Source organism: Coenobita brevimanus, chromosome 71 (genome assembly GCF_032717465.1).
Source record: "Coenobita brevimanus isolate Jiangsu-jjx chromosome 71, ASM3271746v2, whole genome shotgun sequence".
Classification (NCBI taxonomy): Eukaryota; Metazoa; Arthropoda; class Malacostraca; order Decapoda; family Coenobitidae; genus Coenobita; species Coenobita brevimanus.
The window spans coordinates 36,379,710-36,401,301 of record NC_137024.1 but is presented as its reverse complement, the minus strand read 5'-3'; the positions used below and the strand labels follow the sequence as shown (position 1 = coordinate 36,401,301).

The 21,592-nt window shown below is 42.9% G+C and overlaps 1 protein-coding gene across 1 annotated transcript in view; it reads left to right on the top strand.

The window, feature by feature from the left end:
• Positions 1-21,592, top strand: part of LOC145406748 (midasin) — a 489,879-nt gene that overhangs the window by 252,284 nt on the left and 216,003 nt on the right. Inside the window, exon 22 of the mRNA XM_080277847.1 lies at positions 18,414-18,564. Within this exon, the coding sequence (XP_080133973.1) occupies positions 18,414-18,564 (151 nt within the window). The remainder of the gene's footprint in view (positions 1-18,413; positions 18,565-21,592) is intronic.

The following is a 21,592-nucleotide window of genomic DNA, read 5'->3' as shown; positions in this document are numbered from 1 at the left end:
CAGCCTCCTGGACTTGTACTTATGGACCCTAACCTACCCTGAATCAGATTAACACCTATACAACTCCCTACTGGACATGCATAGCACCTATTTAAGACCCAATTCACACCAATAAGGGACATAAAAGACTGAAATAAATGCAAAAGAACCATAGAATGAGGTTTTAGAGGTGAGTTTATACAATATTAAACATTCTGGGTACTTAACAAATCCCTGGCTCCTGGACTGGTTTCAACCACCAGTTTGGACTCCACAGTTAATCCTTTGCACTCTAAATTCTAACTTCTAAACACTGCACAACACTGTAAATTCCTGTGTTCTAGTGGCGAGGTATTGCAGTTTATTCACTGTTTATTCACAAAAAACGAACACATATGGCTTCCGTTACGATAAGCATCTGCTTTCGGTCGGAGTTAGGTTGTGACTGTTGATGATGTGGTAACAGAGTTGCCAGATCGCAACGGCCACATTACCAAACTCCTCAGTTTTCATTACCTAATTTAGCCTTTCATTACCAGGGGTATATGTGCAGGAGTAGGTGAGAATGAGGGGGCAAAAGAAGTAGTGTGTATAGTTGTGAGTAAAAGATGGAAGAAGAACATAAGAGAGTATGGATCAGTTGGGTCAGGGATTGTGTGTATAAGATTGAAAGTTGGAATACAAATGTGGGCAATTGTGTGCGTGTATGCACCAACGCAAAATCGTTCAAGCACAATCAGAGAAGAGTTCTGGACAAATGTGGAAGTGTGCATGGAAAAGTTTGGAAGGAATGAGAGAGTGTTTTTGATCGGTGATATGAATGGTAAAGTAGGGAATGTGAAGGTGGATGGAATAGTTTGTGAGTGGGATGTGACTGCTGAGATAGATGAGAATGGCAGTGTGTTAGTGGACATTTGTGCTGGGAGGGGGTTGGTGATAGCCAATACCCTCTTCAGGCATAGAATGATCCACAGGTATACATGGTGAGTGATGAGAAGGGTGGGTGGTGAACTGAATGAAAGGAAGGCAATGATTGATTATGTGTGTGGATGAAAGGATGCGAAGATGTGTAATGGATGCAAGAGCTTATAGAGGTTGGGGGAGTGGATTCTCTGACCACTACTTGGTGGTGGCCAGAATCAAGATCCAAATAAGATGGAGGAATAGAAGAAGGGAAGGATGGGAAGAAGGAGTACTTGCAAGGAGAGTGGAAAAGTTAGAAGAGGATGAGAAAAAGGCAGAATATAAGAGAGAAGTGGAGGAACGATTGGGTAAATATGAATTGGAGCAGAAGGGAGACGTGGAAGGTGTGTGTAGGATATTCACAGAAGAAATATGTGCAGCATGTGATGTGGTGTGTGGGATGAAGAGAAGACGGAGGGGGGTGCAAGGAACAGCATGGTGGAATGAAAAGGTGAGACAGGCTGTGGCACAAAAGAAGAAAGCATACAATGAATGGATGAGAAATATGGGCGTGGAAGAAGTTGAGAGGCAGAAGAGAGAGTTATATGTGGAAAGAAAGAGAGAGGTGTAAAGATTAGTAAGAGAGAGTAAGAAGAGAGTGGATGAGGAATTTGGAAGGAATTTGAGTGTAAAGTGGAGGGACTGTATGAAAATGTTCTGGAAAGAGGTGAAGAGAGTAAGACAGGATGGAAGTGAAGTTAGCAGGGGAGTGAAAGATAAAAATGGTAGATTACTAGTGAAGAAGGGAGAAAAAGTGAGCAGATGGAGAGAACACTATAAGGAATTGTTGAACATAGAGGATGGAAGTAATGTGAGTGTAAGTTGCTGGGGAATGGCTGGGAGAAGGAGGGAGGTGAGAAGACAGGAAGAAATCATTAGGATTGAAGTTGTGGAAGCAATGAAGAAAGTTAAATTGGGGTAAGCCCCAGGAGTTGATGGAGTGTTTGGTGAAAAGCTGAAGTATGGGGGAGAGAGAGTAGTAGAATGGATGTGGAAAATGTGCAGATTGGCCTGGGAGGAAGGTATAGTCCCGGAGGATTGGAAGTCAGGTATAATTATCTCCTTGTACAAAGGAAAAGGGGAAAAAGAAGTGTGTGGTAATCATGGGGCATTTGTCTTCTTAGTATAATAGGAAAAGTGTATGGTAGGATACTTATTGACAGAGTTAGAGAAAGAACAGAAGAATTAGTTGGAGAAGAACAGGGAGGCTTTAGGAATGGAAGAGGTTGTGTAGATCAGATATTCATTCTTAGATCTTTAGTGGAAAAGTTTTTAGAGAAGGGAAAGTTGTATGTGGCTTTCATGGATTTGGAGAAAGCCTATGACAGGGTGGATAGACAAGGATTGTGGAAAGTATTAAGAATATATGGAGTAGTTGGGAAGTTGTTGAATGCTGTGAAGAGTATGTATGATGGTGCTAAGGCTGCAGTGCGTGTGGATGGTGAATGAATTGCGTGAATTTTTCTCTTTGACGGTTGGGTGGAAACAGGGATGTGTCATGTCTCCATGGTTGTTCAGTCTGTACATGGATGGGGTAGTAAAAGAGGTACAAGGTAGGGTAGTGGATGTTGGAGTGGCCCTGGTGAGAGAGGGTAGTGTTTGGAAACTCCCTGTACTGTTGTTTGCAGATGATACTGTGTTGTTGAGAGAAGATGAAGGAGAGCTGCAAGGCTTGGTGGATGAGTTTGGGAGAGTGTATAAGAAACGGAATCTAAAGGTGAATGTAGGGAAAAGTAAAGTGATGGTCTTTGGGAGAGGTGAAGTCAGTGAATGTGCAGCGAGGTTGGATGGTGAGGAATTGGAAAATGTGAGTACGTTTAAGTACTTGGGTAGTGTGATGAGTAAGGATGGAGGTTTGGAGGGTGAAGTGCTTGAAAGGGTACAGCAGGGAAGAAAGGTTGCTGGTTCTTTGAAAGGAGTGATAAGAAGCAGGGAAAAGAGAATGGAAATGAAAAAGTTACTACATTACAGTATTGTGATACCAACTCTAACGTATGGAAGTGAAGCTTGGACGTTGTTGGAAGGACACAAGTCAAGAGTTAGAGCAGTGGAAATGAGTTCTTTAAGAGGAGCCTGTGGAGTCACATGGAGAGACAGGCTGATGAATGAGGATATAAAGGAGCGTTGTGGTGTGGATGTGGATGTGATAGGAAGCATTAGGAGGAATACTCTGAGGTGGTTTGGACATGTGGAGAGGATGGAGGGTGAAAGACTGATGAAGAGAGTGTATGTGAGTGAGGTGGAGGAGGGGAGAGGGAGGGGGAGGGATGGGGTGGAGAGGTATATGAGAGAGGGGGGTGTGAGTTGGGAGTAGGGCAGTGAAATGGTGGGGGTCAGGGCGACGTGGAGGCAATTTGTTTGTGGCCACCCCGAACGGGATTGAGGCATCAGGCAACAGGTAGATAGATAGAACAGTGAATAATGTGATGACTTGGTGGGTCAAAGAAGAGACGGAATCCAAGGTGAGGACACATCAGGAAGATTAGATTTACTGTTTATCAAAGAACCCGATGTAATTGAATCTTTGAAATATCTGTGTCCTATAGGAAAAAGTTATCATAAGGTCATTGAGTTCCAAATGATAATAGGGAACTTGGTGCCAAGAGATGAGCTTTATAGGTAGGGAAGATACAACTTTGGGAAAGCAAACTTTACAGGATTGAGAAAATTTGTCAAAAATGCAGATTGGAGAAAATTCATAGAAACAAGAGAGATACAGAGGAAGTGGGATATCTTTCTAGACCTTTAGAATTTGGGAGTGGAAAAATATGTGCCAAGAGTAAGAGAGAAAGAAAACAGGAAAATAGAGTGGTTTAATCGAAGATGTATGATAGCAAAAAAAGAGAGGGATATGGCATGGAACAACTGGAGAAATAGAGGTAATAACAGAACAAGGGAAGAATATAAAAGAACTGGAAATGAATATACAAGAATACATAGAGAGGAAGAATGGAACTTTGAAAAAGTTATAATAGACAAATATAAGGATGAACCCAAACTGTTTTATAGAATTTTCAATGGGAAATTGAAACAAATGGAAGGAATCACCAAACTGAAAGTAGATGGAGAAGTCTATAAAGATGCGGCAGTGCAAGCTGAAATAATGAACAAATGTTTCCAATTGGTTTTCACTAATGAAAGGGAGTTTGTGGAAGGGGAGGGAGTGGCTAGACATGTAGTGATAAAAGATATAAAAGTGGAAGTACAGGAAGTGTATAAATTACTGGAATCTCAAGATGTAAGGAAAGCCCCAGGACCAGATGGAATCTCTAATTGGGTGTTGAAGGAATGCAGAGAACAAATGGCAGATAAGATTCACAGTTTAATTGTGTGTTCTCTGGAAGAGGGGAAAGTGCCTCAAGAATGGAAGAGGGCAAATGTGGTACCAATTTATAAGGGAGGAAACAGGGAAGAACCCCTGAATTATAGACCAGTGTCCCTAACCAGCATGGCTGCAAAATTGTGGGAGAGAATCCTGAAAGATAGATGGATAAAATATCTGGAAGAGATGAATATTTTGGCTGAAAGTCTTTTTGGTTTCAAAGGTGGAAGGTCATGTGTTTCCAACTTGAGCTTTAACTCAAGAGCGATTGGCGTGCTACAGGAGAGAGACTGTTGGATGGATTGTATGTATTTAAGTTTGGAGAAGGCCTTCAACAAGGTACCCCATAAGAGACCAATGTGGAAACTTGAGCATATTGGAGGACTGAAGGGAAACCTCCTGGAATGGATGAGAGGCTTTTTGAGAAACAGACAAATGAGGACATTAATAATGGATAGGATGTCTGGATGGAGGGAAGTAACAAGTGGGGTCCCACAGGGCTTGGGATTGGCGCCGGTAATGTTCCTGATTTACCTAAATGATATGGTAGATGGAGTTAACAGCTTCGCAAGTCTGTTTGCTGCTGGTGATGCAAAGATCTTGAGGAAGGTAGAGATTGAGGAGGACTGTAAAGTGCTGCAGGAGGATCTGGATAGGATACATGATTGGACTCAGATGTAGGAAACGAAATTCAACGCAAAGAAATGTAAAATATCGGAAATGGTAAAAGTACCAAGAGGCCATCTCTGAATTATTTGATGTGTAATGAATCAGTCACAAACGCGAGAGAAGAGAAGGATTCGGGAGTGCTGATCCAGGATAGTTTGTCACCTGAAAAACATATTAAGACAGTTAGAGAGATGAATGAACTCTTGACTAACATAAGAATATCATTTCATTACGTGGATGAGGAGATGATGAAAAAATTGATATTGGCCATGATCTGCCCCAGGTTAAACTATGCAGCAGTAGCGTGGTCCACACACAAAAAGGAAGATATAAAGAAGATTGAGAGGATACAAAGAACAGCAACCAAGATGCTCCCTAGCCTGGCAGATCTGTCGTGAGATGCTGGAAAAGCTGGATTTTGCCTTCCTTAGAGGAAAGGAGAGAGAGGGGCAACATGATTGCAGCGTTCAGGACAATGATGGCAGGAGATAAAATTGACAGAGGAGATCTGTTTGTATGGGATAAGAGAGTAACAAGAGGACATGGAATGAAATTGTAGAAGCCAAGCTGCTTGAAGGATATCAAGAAATACAGTTTTCCTTATAGATGCAGAGACCTGTGGAGTAGCCTGGTCAAAGAGGTCGTCCAGTCTAAAAACTTAAATGAGTTTAGAGCCAAATTTGACTTATCAAGAAACAGAGACAGGACTCCACGAGCATAGCTCGTTTCCTGTATATCACAATTAGGTAAATACAATTACAGCTACTGCGAATTGACTTAGGACCTCCCCCCACAAGGTATTAAAAAACACAGAAATCATAGTATATCACAATGTGTGTTCATGAAATGCCAATTATTAATATGAAATCATGTTTCCCTTGTTTTTCAGGACCAGTTGGATGCATTTTGGCATGGAATCACTTAGATCTCTAAAATAATCTAAGGACATTTCTGTGCATGAAACATTTGTCAGTTCAGTCTTGAGGTTATCCAAATTGGGTGTCTTCTTCTCTGCCATGATTTTCTTCATTTCTGCCTGGCCGTTTTCTATCGGATTTAGATCCGGACTGTTGTAGGCCAGTCAAAGACCTCAATTCGATTTTCCTGAAGCCATTTTGTCACCTTTCTTACATTGTGACATGGAACTGAATCGTGGATTAAAAAGTTGTACCCATGAATAGCAAAAAGGTTTAACAACTGATTTTTCAGAACTTGAATGTACCAGCCACCATTCATCATCAAATACTTAAGAAGAAAGTAGAGGCCTACCCTTCTCATTTCACCTGAGAAACACCCCCATACCATTACTGATTGTGGATGCTTAACAATCGGCACCGTGTAAGCAGGGTCATATCGACTACGGGAGGCAAGTTGACAAACCTTGGCAGAACTCACCTGGAACACTTGAAATGTGCTTTCATCGGAAAACATAACTTTTCTCCACTCATCCGATATCCAGTGTGCATACTTCTGGGCAAACTGAATGTGCTTCTTTTTCATGCGGTCAGTGAGAAGCAGTTTTATGGCGCTGTGTGGCTTGGCAAACCCAGTTCCTTCTGCAAGCGATGTTGGATAATTTGAATTGAGACATCTTGTAACAGCTTGGGATTCATTCTCTTCAATTCTGCTGCTGTCAGTTGAGAATTCTTGAGTACTTCCCTCTTCAGAAGTGTATCTGTACCTCTGGAAATCGTCGTTTTCTTTCCACTGCCATGCTTGTTCTCTGGTGCGAATTCAGGTGGCAGGCCACGTGCTGCAGCAAGAATCTTCATGACGGTTGACTTTGCTCGTCCAGTACGTTCACGAATCGTGTTGATAGGGACATTATCCTGCCTCCATGCAATGATACGGACCCTCTCATCCCTTGAGCAGTACTTTCCAGGCATGACAACTCGACTCTAACAGTTGAGCAAACAGTAATGCGTACGATAAAAGAGGGAGGTGCAAGCTCAGAGCGACAACCACTCTCGCTTTTTGGTAAGCACTGACGTGCTGAGTGTTTCACCACCTCCCACCAACACCAGAGGAGTTGCCAGTTACTTCTTGGCCAAAAAATTTCCTTTGTAGAGGTGGAAACACAAAGCAAAGACAGACAACTCTCCCATAGCAATTCTGTGTGTAGTTCCTAAGTCAGTTTGCGGTGGGTGAAGGTAAATACACACAGAGCGAAGTAATCAGCGGAGTTTCGCATGGCTCAGTGGTGGCATCAGTTATGCTTTTAGTGTATATAAATGACACTGACATCAACATAGCAGGTAGATGCTATTAAAATGTGCTGATGATGCAAAAATACAAAGCAGAATTACAAACACAAACTCTTGCAGAGAGCTACAAGAATAATTAAGTAAGCTTCATGAATGGAGCAACATATGGCAAATGGAATTCAATGTGGACAAATGCCATGTAATTGAGTTTGGTAAAAGTGGAAAAAGACCAGACTGGGATTATAAGCTAGGAAGTTCAACCCTACACATATCAGTGAAGGAGATGGACCTAGGAGTGATCATCAGTAACATACTATCTCCGGCTGTCAATGAAAAGGTATGGAACATATGTACACTGCTTGCCGGTATGAGAATAGCATTCACATATATAAATGAAGACATGCTGAGAAAGATAATAAGATCATTCATCAGGCCAGGCCTGGAGTATACATCAGTAGTCTGGAATCCACATCTCAAAATACACAGATTCTGTGTAAGATTGAAAAGTACAAAGGGCATCTACAAGATGGGTACTAAGCTGAAGGGATCTAAGCTATGAAGAAAGACTAGAAAAGTTGAACCTACCAACAGTACAAGAGAGAAGAAAAAGAGGAGACATGATTATGCTGTATAAATGGCTCTTTCTTGCACTTTGTTTTTCTCTTGGAAGGGACAGTTTTGCGGGCTTGTTGCCTTTGGATGCTTCTTCCTCACATAAAAAAAAAAGGAAAAAAAAAAAAAGGGAGAGAAAATAGACATCAATGAGTATATAACCTGTGAGGAAGCATCAGCAAGAGGACTGTGCAAAAAACTGCATAAAAAGAGGGGTGATAAAACAATAGGGAAATTCATTTTCCCAAATAGGACAATTGATCAGCAGAATGGACTACTGGATATCATCATCATGTCATTACCAGTCCTCTGCTGAACAAAGGCCTCCCCCAACCTTTTCCACGAATTCCTTGACTGAGCCAATCTTTGCCACGTTTTCTCTGCAGATTTCTGGCCTTTTTCTGCTACGCTTACAATCTCTTGGTGTCCAGTCAGTCAGCCTCTTGCTCCATCGGTTATCCCTTATTCTTGCTATATGGCTTGCCCACTTCCATTTCTGCTCTTTAATAACTTCTCTAATATCTTTGACTTTAGTCTGCTCTCTCACCTAAGTTGATCTTTTCCTGTCTGTTAAAGATATTCCCAACATTTACCTTTCCATTGCTCTCTGAGAACAGGTTAATTTATTTCCCATTGATTTTGTCAGTTTTCAGGTCTCACAGCCATAAGTCATAGCCGGAATTATACATTCGTTATATACTTTTTGTTTCATACAAACTAGCAAGCTACTCTTCATAATGTCTCTATGTTTACCGAAAGCTTTCCATCCAATTGTAATGCGTCTTTTTATTTTGCTATCATGATCTTTTGTTAATTTTAGTGTTTGCCCCAAGTAGTTGTACTCCTCAACTTCTTCAAGAATTTCTTCGCTTATTCTGATGACGCTCTTTGGTGTTTGTGGATTAAACATCACTTTAGTTTTACTCCGGATCATCTTCAGTCCTACTTTCGCTGTTTCTCTGTTCAGGTCATTTAACATTTCTTGCAATGTCTCTGCTGTTTCTGAGATTAGGACATTGTTATCTGCAAATCTTAAATGGTTTAGCATTTCTCCATCTATGTTCACTCCTTTGTTTTCCCAGTCTGGCTTTCTGAAAATACTTTCTAGGCATGCTGTAAATAATTTTGGTGAAATTGTATCTCCCTTATGCATGCCCTTCTCAATGTTAATTTTTTCCAAGTCCTTATGTAATTTAACTGTAGCAGTTCCCTCTTTATACAGTGGGGCACCAATTTTCGCGCCTAATTGGGTCCAAAAATAATGCACGAAAGTGGAATTAGCGAAAATTGGGGCATTGTCTTTATGGCAAAAAGGCTAATTGGTTCCCGGTTATCCTAAAGTAACATCAGATTTTAATTTTCACTTGCAATACAGTACATCAAATCGCTATTGTACATTGCATTGTGAGATACAAACAATAAAAACTGTACAGTACACATTATATGAGGAGAAACATACCACAGAGACCAGGTTGAGGTGTTTAATGGATGATGGGAGTAAGTATCCGAGGCGTTTCCTCCCGACTTTGAATGTCCCGGCCACTTTTTATCACCACCACTGCCTCCCGGCCCTCCCCCCACACCACCAGGCTCTCCCCCCACACCACCAGGCCCTTTCCCCACACTACCAGGTATAGTATAGGCCACTGAACCGTGAGAATCCAACACAATGGAGCTAGCACGCTCGTACACAATGGCGGGAATGGGTGGACAGAGTGTTGACATGACGTCATTCAAGATGGCAGTGGGTTGCGGGCGGACGGTGCAGGAAATTCAAAGTTCAAAATATTGTCCCAAACCCAAAATTTGTGCGCGAAAATCGATTTTTTTCAAGCGAAAGTGGAAGTTAGGGAATATTTGGTGCATGCCGCGAAAGTGGATTCCGCGAATCCTGCTGTAGCGAAAGTTGGTGCACTACTGTATATGTTTTTGAGCAGTTTTACAATGTTCTAATTCACTCCTTGTTCTCGCAGTGAATTTATAATTGCTTTGTGCTCCACAGAATCGAATGCCTTCTTGTAATCAAGAAAACCTAAGCTCAGTGGTTTATTATATTCTGTAGTTTTCTCAGTTAGCAAAATTTAACTGTAGCAGTTCCCTCTTTATATATGTTTTTGAGCAGTTTTACAATGTTCTCATTCATTCCTTGTTCTCGCAATGAATTTATATTTGCTTTGTGCTCCACTGAATCGAATGCCTTCTTGTAATCAACAAAACCTAAGCACAGTGGTTTATTATATTCTGTAGTTTTCTCAGTTAGCTGATTCATAGTGTGTTTGATAAGTAGTCGAATGCCTGCTTCGGAATCCTGCCTGTTCATGAGGTTGGTTTTCCTCCAGATCTGTAGTTATTCTGTTTGTAAGGACTTTAGTGGAGAGTTTGTAAATGACTGATAGCAAGCTAATGGGTCGATAGTTACTAAGATCTTTTGAGTCACCTTTTTTGTAGAGTAAAATAACTGTTGCATTACACCATGTTTTGGGAATTTTCTTCTGTTTTGTACATTGGGTAAATAAGTGAGCAAGCCTATTTTGTACTTTTACTCCTGCATCCAACAGTAAATCTGTTACTACTGTATTTCATCTTCTCCTGGAGCCTTCCCTTTTTTCATATTTTTAAGACAAATATTTACTTTGTCTGGTGTTACCTCAGGTATTTCACTTGTGTCAGCTGAAAAGTTAGCTATTGGTACTACAGTACTGTCTTTGATGCATACAGTTCTTTGTAATATTCTTCAACTCTCTTCTCCATCTTATCTCTGCATTTAATGATTTCACCATTTTTTTTCTTTCAGTGATGAAATTTTTTGCTTTCATAGTGCCATTTTACTTTGAACCTGCTTCAGACTTTTTCCATTTTTGATGGTTTGTTTTATCAGATCCATGTTTATCCTTCTTTTTTCTTCTCTTTGTCTCTTGTTGATAAGCTTATTTAATTCCGCTCGTTCTGTTTCATCTTTCTTCGTTTTTACTTTCATTTCCTTTCGTATTTTTGTAAGCTCGAGTGTCTTTTCTGAATATTTCTTGGGTTTGGTTGTATTAGGCTTTCCTTCTATCTCTGCTGATTCTCTTAGCACTTTTGTTAGTCTGTCACTCAGCTCATCAGTGTCACATTCAGCATTACTTAGAGCCTGAAATCTGCTTTTTATTTCTAACTGAAAGGCTGCTTTTTTTTCATTTACTTTTATTGGGCATATTCTTTTATCTTTAATCATCTTCTTTCTTACACTTCTGAAATTGAATCTGGCTCTGCAACCCACCATTCTGTGATCACTTTCTATATTTACTTTGTTGATAACTGTGACATTTGTGATCGTGTTATTCTTCTCTGCTATAATCAAATCAATTTCATTCTTTATTTCTCCATTTGGGCCTCACCAGGTCCACTTTCTCCCTGTTCTTGTGTGAATTAATGTGTTCATTATTCATGTGTTAAACATTTCAGCAAAATTTACCAGCATTTCTCTTTCATTCCTTTCTCCCACTCCAAATTTTCATATACATGCTTCTCCATTTTTCGACTTCCCAACTTTTGCATTGAAGTCTCCCATGAGTATAGTGTATGTGGTCTTTGCTTCTTCTATAATCTGGGAGGTGTCATCATAGAATGATTCTTCATCTGAGCTTTGAGAAGTTGGTGCATATACTTGTATTACTTTCAGGGTATATTTTTTGCACAGTCTAATTATGACCAGTGCTGCTCTGTCAGATACCCTGCTGAAGTTAACAATGTTGTCTGCAAGATTTCTGTTAATTAGAAATCCTACACCACTAACTCTTTCATTTTGCCTTCCTCTGTAGTAAAATAGATGGTTGCTGTCTTCGAGCTGAATTACTTTTTCTTCTTTTCCGTGGATCTCACTCTAACCTACAATATCCCAACTAATGTTTTCCAGTTCAGTTGTCATAGTGTGTACCAAAACTATTAATAAATTTAAGAATATTTTTTATATAAAGGGTTCAAAACATGGGGCAGTACAAGCTTGGCTCATTACTATAAAGATACAATTAGGTAAGAATAATTAGGTAAGGTAAGAACACACACACACACACACACACACACACACACACACACACACACACACACACACACACACACACACACACATTGCTCCGCTCACTGGTGCAGTGGTAACGTTTTTGCTTGCCAACTGGTGGACGGGAGTTCGCGCCTCGCTCAGGTTGCGAAAAGTTTCACTGACGAAGTGGGTGGTTACTGTCCCCCTCGAGCAAGGGGACGGGTGTGTGCGTGTGTGAAGGTCACAGCCTTGCCCCTTGATCGGACAATATGAGCTCTCAGCTCCCTTCCGGGAGGGTAAAAGCTGAAGATCATGACCATCAAGTGATCCTGACCAACCCGGTGAATTACACACACACACACACACAAGGAATGCCCCAGGGCCTGATAGGATCTGTAATTGGATGCTAACGGAATGCAGGGAACAACTGGCAGATAAGATGCACAGTTTAATTGTGTGTTCTCAGGAAGAAGGGAAAGTGCTTCAGGAGTGGAAGAGGGCCAATGTGGTACCAATATACAAAGGAGGGAATAAGGAAGAGCCCCTGAAGGGACCAGTGTTCCTGACCGGCAGGTCGCAAAATTGTGCTAGAGAATCTTGAAAAACAGGTTAATAAAATATCTGGAGGAGATGGACATTTTGGCAGAAAGTCAGTTTGGATTCAGAAGTGAAAGGTTGTGTGTGTCTACTTTGTTGAGCTTCTACTCAAGGGCATTTGAAGTGCTGCAGGGGAAAGATAGTTGGGTGTATTATGTGTACTTAGATCTGGATAATGCCTTTGACAAGACACCCCATAAGTGACTAATGTGGAAAGTGGAGCACTTAGGAGGACTTAAGGGGAGTGGATGAGAGACTTCATGAGAGACCGACTGATGAGGACTGTAATAAATGACAAGATGTCATGGTGAAGTTAAGTAATAAGTTGAGTCCCGCAGGGCTTGGTGCTGGCACCCATAATGTTCCTGATTTACGTAAATGATGTGATGGATGGAATGAATAGTTATGCAAGCCTTTTTGCAGACATTGCAAAGATCATGAGAAGAACAGAAGTTGAAGAGGATTTAAAAGTGTTGCAGGAAGATCTGGACAGGATTTATGAGCAGAGCCAGGTGTGGGAAGTTAAATTCAAGGCAAAAAAAAAAAAAAGCAAAATATTGGAAATGGGTAAAATTACAAAGAGGTATTACTGAATTACTCAAGGGGAAAGGAACCATTCACAAAACCAAGAGAAGAGAAGGACCTGGGAATGTTGGTTCAGGATAATTTGTCACCTGAAAAGTACATTAACAAGACTGTCAGAGAGAGATATAAGCTCTTGATAAACATAAGAGTGGCATTTCAGTACATGGATGATAAGATGATGAAAAAATGGATTGTGGCTATAATCTGTCCCAGTCTGGAATATGCAGCAGTGGTGTGGTCCCCACATAAAAAGAAAGATATTAACAAGATCTAGAGAATACAAAGAGCCTCAACCAAGGTGGTCCCTAGCCTGGCAGATCTATCATACATGGAAAAACTAGAAAAGCTGTGTCTGACTTCGTTAGAAGAAAGAAGAGAGTTGTGACATGATTGCGTTGTTCAGGGCCATGATGGGATTAGACAAAATTGACAGAGAAGGTCGGTTTGAATGGGATGATGGAGCAACAAGAGGTCATGGAAAGAAATTGAAAAGACAAGTTGCCTGAAGGACATGAAGAAATACAGTTTATCATAGACTGTAGCACCAGTCGAGCAGGGCAGTACTCCCAAGGTGGATGGAAAGCTGATGACAGGGAGAGCTGGAGCTCCCGTTTCATCAGCCCTCGGGACTAGGTCCCGACCATCCCCCTTTGCTGAACTTTTTCAGTGTCTCAGTAACACAGAGAGTAAGCCAGCATGCTCTCCAGTACAAGTTTCTCTAACTATCAGCACCAAACTACATGCACAATACACACTACACTTCCTTTTCCAAAATTTAAAAAAAAGTCATGGCAGCACTACACATGGCCTCGGAGTCCCCAGGGGGGGGGGGGACCATAAATGCACCCACCTTCCGTCCCTCTCCCGGTGACGACTCAAGCTGCCTGGAACCACTGTCTGACTCTCTTCTTCTTCATTTCTGCAACATTCGTGGCCTTTCCTCAAACTTTCACGCTGTTGAGCACCACCTCTCCTTCTCTAAACCTCGCCTTCTTTTTCTAACTGAGACTCAGCTGTCTGAGGCAACTGACAGCAAACACTTTTCGGTATCCTCCTACTTTCTCTATACTCATTTCAAAGCCAAAGGTGGATGTTGCGTACAGTGCTCGTCAAAATTATCGAGCACCTACCGCTGGGCGCGCAATACTTTTGGCCAAAAAAGAATCATCCGTTTTTGGTAGTAAAAATTGAGCCACAAGTTTGCGGTGCTAGCATGACGTCACGGTAGCCTGAGGCCTTCCAACGCGCTGGTTGGTTCCTACCTCAGTTGCCTACGGGCTGCCTGAGAGAGAGGAACTCCGCCGCGTCTCCCTCTCTTTTTGGGCCTTTTTTTACCGAGTGTCCCGCAGTGTTTTGGCTTTCACCACTTTGTTATGGCACCTGCCCGTGAACTATCGGGTGAAATCATATCCCAGATCATTGCTCTAAAGGAGGCAGGCCACCAAACAAAGGAAATTAGTGAATTGGTTGGTGTGGCTCGATCGACAGTGCGTAGGTGATGCTCACGGTTTCGAGTGGAAAACAGTGGTGATGTTCCCACAAAGAAACCGCGGTCTGGTAGGCCTAGGAAAACTTCCCCAAGGTTTATTAATGTTTTAAAATGTGCAGTGGAGTTTAATCCTCGTGTGAGTGCAAGGAAAATAAAGGAGAGCAACCTGGAAGTGTTTGGTGAGGTGTCTGTGCGCATATTGTCTCAAAGGGTCCATGAACTTGGTTACACAAGTCACAGGCCTGTGAGAAAGCCTCTTTTCACAAAATACCAGCGACTTCTTAGGCTTGCCTTTGCTAACAGATATCTTAACTGGGGTGAGGAGCAATGGTTGTCAGTGTTGTGGTCTGACGAGGCAACGTTTAGTGTCACCTGTAACAGAGGAGCACGTGTGTACCGGCGCAAAGGTAGTGACCCACTTGACCCACGGTACGCTGAAAGCACAATTAAACATCCTGATTCACTCATGGTATGGGGTTGTTTTAAGCTTGTGCTTCCCAAGAACATTAGAGTGAATCAGGATGTTTACCTGGAGCTTCTGTGTGATCATTTACCAGACTCCTTCGAGCTCACAGGTGCATAAGTGTTTCAGCAGGACCGTGCACCTGTTCACAAGGCCAAATCGGTCACCAATTGGCTTCGTGCCTGCGAGTTATCATTCATGAAAGACTGGCCAGGAAATAGCCCAGACCTCAACCCGATTGAAAATTCTGGTACCTCGTAAAGAAGAATCTCCAAGAGAAGGACGTGAGCTCTCTGCCTAAGCTGGAAGCCGCCATTTGTGACTCCTGGAACAAAATACCCCTCCAGCACGCCAGGAACCTCGCCCTTTCACTTCCAAGACGTCTCAGGTCCGTGAAGAAGCGTAAAGGATACCCTATGAAGCACTAAAGATAAATAAAATGCGTTATTTATATGTTTTTTCGGTGTTGAAAGGTTTGTTTCTTAGGAGGGACACAGGGTGCTCGATACTTCTGACAAGCACTGTATATGAACGCAACGACCTATCTTGTTCTCGTGTTCTTTAACTCGATTCTTCTGAATTCTCTACACTCTGGCTTTGGTTTTCCTGTCATTCTCTGACTAAATATATCTGCGTAGTTTACTTATCTCCTAATTCTACTGACTATAAAAAATTCTTTGACTCTCTTACTTCTACAATGGAACACATTCTGTCCATTTCTCCTTTCTCTGAAATCTCCATTCTAGGAGATTTCAATGTTCACCACCACCTTTGGCTCTCCTTTCCTTTCACTGATCCACTTGGTGAACTAGCCTACACCTTTTCTATCCTTAATGACCTAGAGCAGCTTGTGCAGCACCCTACCCGTATCCCTGACCGCCTTGGAGAGAGCTCCAACATACTTGACCTTCTCCTTACTACTAATCCTTCTGCTTACACTGTTAATCATTTCTCTCCATTGGGCTCCTCCAATCACAACCATATCACCTTACCCTGTCCTATCGCTTTGGTACGGCCTGTGGACCCTCCAAAGAAAAGGCGTCTGTGGCACTTTGGAGCTGCAGATTGGGAGGCCCTCAGGCAGTAGTTCTTTGATTTTCCATGGAATGATTATTGCTTCCATGGCTGGGAGCCATCTGGGTGTGCCTTGCGCATTACGGAGGTTATTCTCTCAGGCATGGAAGCATACATTCCTTTCTCATATCCTCTGACTAATGCATGAAAGCCTTGGTTTAATCACGCTTGTTCTAATGCTGTCCGCAACAAGGAGAGGCCTATAAAAGGTACCGTAGCCAACCCACCCCTGAATCACATCTTTTATACGTTTCTGCCCGGAATTGGGCTAAGTCTGTTCTTCGCTCTGCTAAAAATAATTTCATCCGTACTAAATGCTCTCAACTCTCCAACTCGAATTCATCCCGCTCCTTCTGGCACCTTGCCAAAAACTTTTCTAACAACTTTACCTCATCATCCTTCCCTCCTCTTTTCTACTCTGATGGTTCTGTAGCTATTTCTTCTACTGATAAAGCAGATCTCTTTGCTCAGACTTTCTCCTCCAATTCCACCTTAGACGATTCCGGTGCTGTTCCTCCATCACTTCCCGTCTCTGACTTCCTCATGGCTGACATTAAAATTTCTTCAGCTGATGTATTTTCTGCCATCACAGGCCTCAATACTAACAAGGCATATGGGCCTGATGGAGTCCCTCCTGTTGTTCTCAAGAACTGTACTTCTGTGCTTACGCCCTGCCTAGGCAAACTCTTTTGCCTTTGTCTGTCAACTTGTACTTTTCCTTCTTGCTGGAAGTTTGCTCTCATTCAGCCAGTCCCAAAGAAGAGCGACCAGTACCAACCCTCTAACTATCGTCCAATTGCTTTAACATCCTGTATCTCAAAAGTTTTTGAGTCAGTTCTTAATAGAAAAATTTTAAAGCATCTTTCCTATCACAACCTTCTTTCTGATCGTCAGTATGGGTTCCATCAGGGACGCTCCACTGGCGATCTTCTCACCTACCTTTCAGACTACAGGTCATCCTCCTTTCAGGACTTTGGCGAAAGCTTTGCCATTGCATTTGACATCTCAAAGGCTTTCGATCGTGTCTGGCATGAATCTTTTATTTCGAAACTGCCCTGTTACGGTTTCTATCCTTCTATCTGTGCCTTAATCTCTAGTTTCCTTTCTGGTCGTTCTGTAGCCGCTGTTGTAGATGGCCATTGTTCTTCTCCTAGATCTGTTAACAGTGGTGTTCTTCAGGGCTCTGTCCTATCACCAACTCTCTTTCTTTAATTCATCAATGATCGTCTAAGCTGTACATCTAACCCTATCCACTCATACACTGATGACTCCACCCTTCACCTTTCCATTCGGTTCCCGCAACGTCCATCTCAGCAGTTACTTCAACAAACAAGGGATGAGGCTATGGCACACCTGATATCTGACTTAGCTCGTATCTCTGACTGGGGTAAAAATAATCTTATTGTTTTTAATGCATCAAAGACTCAGTTTTTACACTTATCAACCTGACAAAATATCCCACATGTATATCCACTAATGTTTAATAATATTCAGCTTAATCCTGCATCATCATTGAACATGCTTGGGGTTTCATTTATTCGGGACTTATCTTGGAAAGATCATATTACATGTCTTGTAAAATCTGCTTCCAAGAGATTAGGTGTGCTAAGCCACCTCCGTTCCTTCTTTGCCCCTGCACAATTGTTGACTCTGTACAGGGGTTTTATCCGCCCCTGTGTGGAGTACAACTCTCATGTGTGGGGAGGCTCCCCACATACAGCTCTTCTCAATAGGGTGGAGTCAAAGGCTTTTCGTCTCATTAACTCTCCTCCTCTTACTGACTCCCTTCAACCTCTGTCTCTTCGTCGCACTGTTGCATCTTTATCTCTTTTCTATCGCTGCTTCAATGGTCACTGCTCCTCTGAACTGTCTGTATGCATTCTTCCACCTCTACGACGGGCTCGTAGCACCCGTCTAGCATCAAACTCTCATCCCCTTTCTCTCCAACTCTTTAATGCAAGAATTAACCGTCACTCACAGTCTTTCATTTATGGAACAGGTCAACTCTGGAACTGTCTCCCTGTGTATTTCCTGCTTCCTATGATCTCGACTCTTTCAAATGCAGTGTGTCCAGGCATCTCGAAATGATCGGATCTTGAATTTGGCTCTCTCTTGTATTTTGTTTTTGTCTTGCAAGGAACAATAATTGGGGGCTCGTGACCTTTCGTTCCTTCTTCCTCACACATTTAAAAAAAAAAAAAAAAAAAATGCATTGACCTGTGGAATAGCCTGGACAAAGAGATCGTCCAGTCCAAAACCATAAATGAATTTAAAGCAAAGTTTGGCTGGTTGAGACACGGAGACAGGACCCCATGAGTGTAGCTCATTTACTGTATATTACAGCTAGGTAAACACAACTAGGTAAACACACACACACACACACACACACACACACACACACACTTATAGTATTTTATGTTTTGCTGTTGTATGTTCAGGTTGACTTTGGACGTGAGCTGGGTGAGGTGGTGGAGGAGGCCAAGGAGACCTCACTTATTGCTGTTAGAGGGGCACTTCTTGCAGGCAATCAGACTCAAGCAGACAAGATCCTTCAAGCCTGGGACAAGCTGATGCTGATGCGGGATGATAGTAAGTTTTCTTTGCTGTTATTGATCGGAGTGCATCTGCATTGTCAATAATGATAGTAGTACAGTAGAGTCACAATTTAAGACAAAAAGAAACAACAATCTTACAATAACATGGACATTTAAATTCTCCCATTATTACTTAATGGCACGGTAATGCCAGTCAATTGCACGAGAGAAACTGTGGGATATGGGTGCGTTTAGGTATTGGATTTCCAGATACAACTCGTTTGTTATGCTTTTGTTGGTCACTGATTGACTTCCTCGACCCAACCTGATGCAAGTGACCTATGTCCCATACCACCTGCCACTGCCTGCCTCAGTGTTGTGTAGACAGTCGCCGTGATGAGAAGTTTATTTGCATATTTCCTTGCTCCTCATTTCCTCTCAGAACTCTGAGCATGTGGTTCCAAACTAACATTAGTTTTGCCTCAGCAAGCTGAAAGTGCTATGAACACAAGGAAATCATTTAATGGGCTAACAGGGAGGCCATAAAGAAGACTGTGAAGACATATGGGATGGCAGCATTGGACAGGAGAAGCAGGCTGTCCAACCAGGCTACAATTCTTATGGAGCGGTACCTGGCTACATTTATCCTGAGGAAGGAGAAGGAAGGAATTCCACTGAACGGGTGCTACATCAGGGACTAGGCCAAGATTTTCTTCAAAGCTGCAGCTCTGAAGCTTGCTGTTAAGAAACCATTTAAAGCCTCCATGGGATGGCTTTACCGCTTTCTGAAGAGGAAGGAGCTACGTCACATTCGCCTCACAGGGGAGCGTGCATCAGCGGATGAAATGGCGGCCAGGGATTATCCAACCATCCTAAAGGGGATAATCAGCGAGGGTGCCTACAGCATGGACCAAATTTATAACACATGAAACAGACCTATACTACAAGGCTATGCTGAAGTGTACTTATATTAGTAAGCACCAGCGTCAGGCCTGTGGCAGAAAAATCGATAAGAGCAGGACAACAGTCATGTTTGCCGTGAACTTATCAGGCTCACACAAGATGCGTCCTGTTGTGGTGCATACCGCAGCACACCCCAGATGTTACAAGAATCTGCGCTGCATGCATGACAGCGGGGTATACTGGTACAGCAACTCCAGTGGTTGGATGACAAGCAGCATCATTTCTGAGTGGCTGTTGCAGCATTTCATCCCTGATGCCAAGGCAAAATCCTGGGAACTTGACATCCCCTTCAAGGTGTTGCTCATCCTTGATAATGCCCCAAGTCATCCAACCTGGCTAGCAGACCTTAGCAAGGAATGCAAGATCGTTTTTCTGCCCCCAAGAACGACCTCTCTCATCTAACCACTAGACCAGGAGTTGATTGCAACGGTCAAGCAGCTATACCACCAACGCCTCTACGATCACCTCCGCAGCAAGACCGACAGCTGTGAGGAACTACAGGCAATTCTTGACTTGAACACAATTGGGAGTGATGTCATGGACGCCGAGGATGGTTTGGACTCACCACCCGCTTCACCCGCTTCGTCTTCACCACGCACAGCACCCGCACAACCAACTTAACTCCTGAGAAGACTATTATGGCTTTTTGGCGGTCATTCAACCTCAAGGATGCCATCACTCTCTTGTTGTCCTCTTGGGCAGATATAACCACTGCAACAAATAACCATGCTTGTCGCTTCCTCGTGTTGCACCGGGAAGCGGCTTCCAGTCCCTGGCCGCTGCCAAGGCAGCCACTCTCACAAGTGTACAAGCTGTGCCCGGGTTTCAGGCTGTCTTGCTGGAGGAGATAAGGGGTTTACATTCGGCAGCAGCAGGGCAGGATCCCCAGGAAATCGTGCAGCAAGTGAACGAGGCCGACGCAGAGCAGGAGATCACAGCAAAGCCAGCAACACCAGTGATGGAGAGTGAAGATTTGTCCATGATGGAGATTAGCAGCATACTGTGTGCCCTTGATAAATTCAAAGAAGAATTCAAGGACATCGAACGCTCACAGTTGCAAGTGGAAGAGGTGATGTCTTCACTGGACAAAACCTTTCGCTTCTACACTGACAAGTACAACCAGGAAGTAAATAGATGTAAGCAAACACTCTTCACCTGTTACCTTCGGCTTGAACAAAGTTAGGAACCGCTTCCTTCAACATGAGAAGAGCCATATCGTGAGGAGGATCAAGAGACTGATACAATGTCTGAGGTGTCAGAAATAGACTTTGAAGGGTTTATGAACGAAGTGAGTACGTTAGCTGGTGCAAGTGTCGAAAGTGCTGGTGACGAAAGTGGTGAGGAAGGTGGTGTGGTGGGTGATGCAGGAGATGCACGCTAGGTGCCTCATCCTGCCTCAGATCCTCTTCTTACCTCCATCACGCCTGTTGTCCTCTTGGGTAAAGGTAGCAACCATATTCTTGTTGGTTTAGTTAAGCCATATCCTTGTTGATTTACCTGGTAAAGCCATAATCTTGTTGGTTTACTTTATCTTAGGTAATATGTCTTAGATAGTTTCCCTGTATAGTACAATACTTATGTCTGAAAGGGGTCTCAAGGGTTGCCCATGAAGGAGGTTGCCGCCTATATGTAATTTTTCCCATAGGTTTATGTATTCACAGTACATGAATTCCTAGTGCGCGACGTCCTCTGCAGCCCGTATACTCGCATACTGTGAGGATGTACTATATATATATATATCTACCTATCTATCTATTGCCAGATGCCTCAATCCCGTTTGGGGTGGCCACAAACAAATCGCCTCCATGTTGTCCTGTCCCACGCCATTTCACTGCCCTTCTCCCAACTCGCAGCCCCCTCTCTCATATACCTCTCCACCCCATCCCTCCATCTCATCCCCGGCCTCCCCCTCCCTCTTCCCCCCTCCACCTCACTCACATACACTCTCTTCGTCAGTCTTTCACCCTCTATCCTGTCCATATGGCCAAACCACCTCAGTGTGTTCCTCATAACACTTCCTATCACATCCACATCCACACCACAACGCTCCTTTATATCCTCATTTGTCAGCCTGTCTCTCCATGTGACTCCACAGGCTCCTCTTAAATAACTCATTTCCA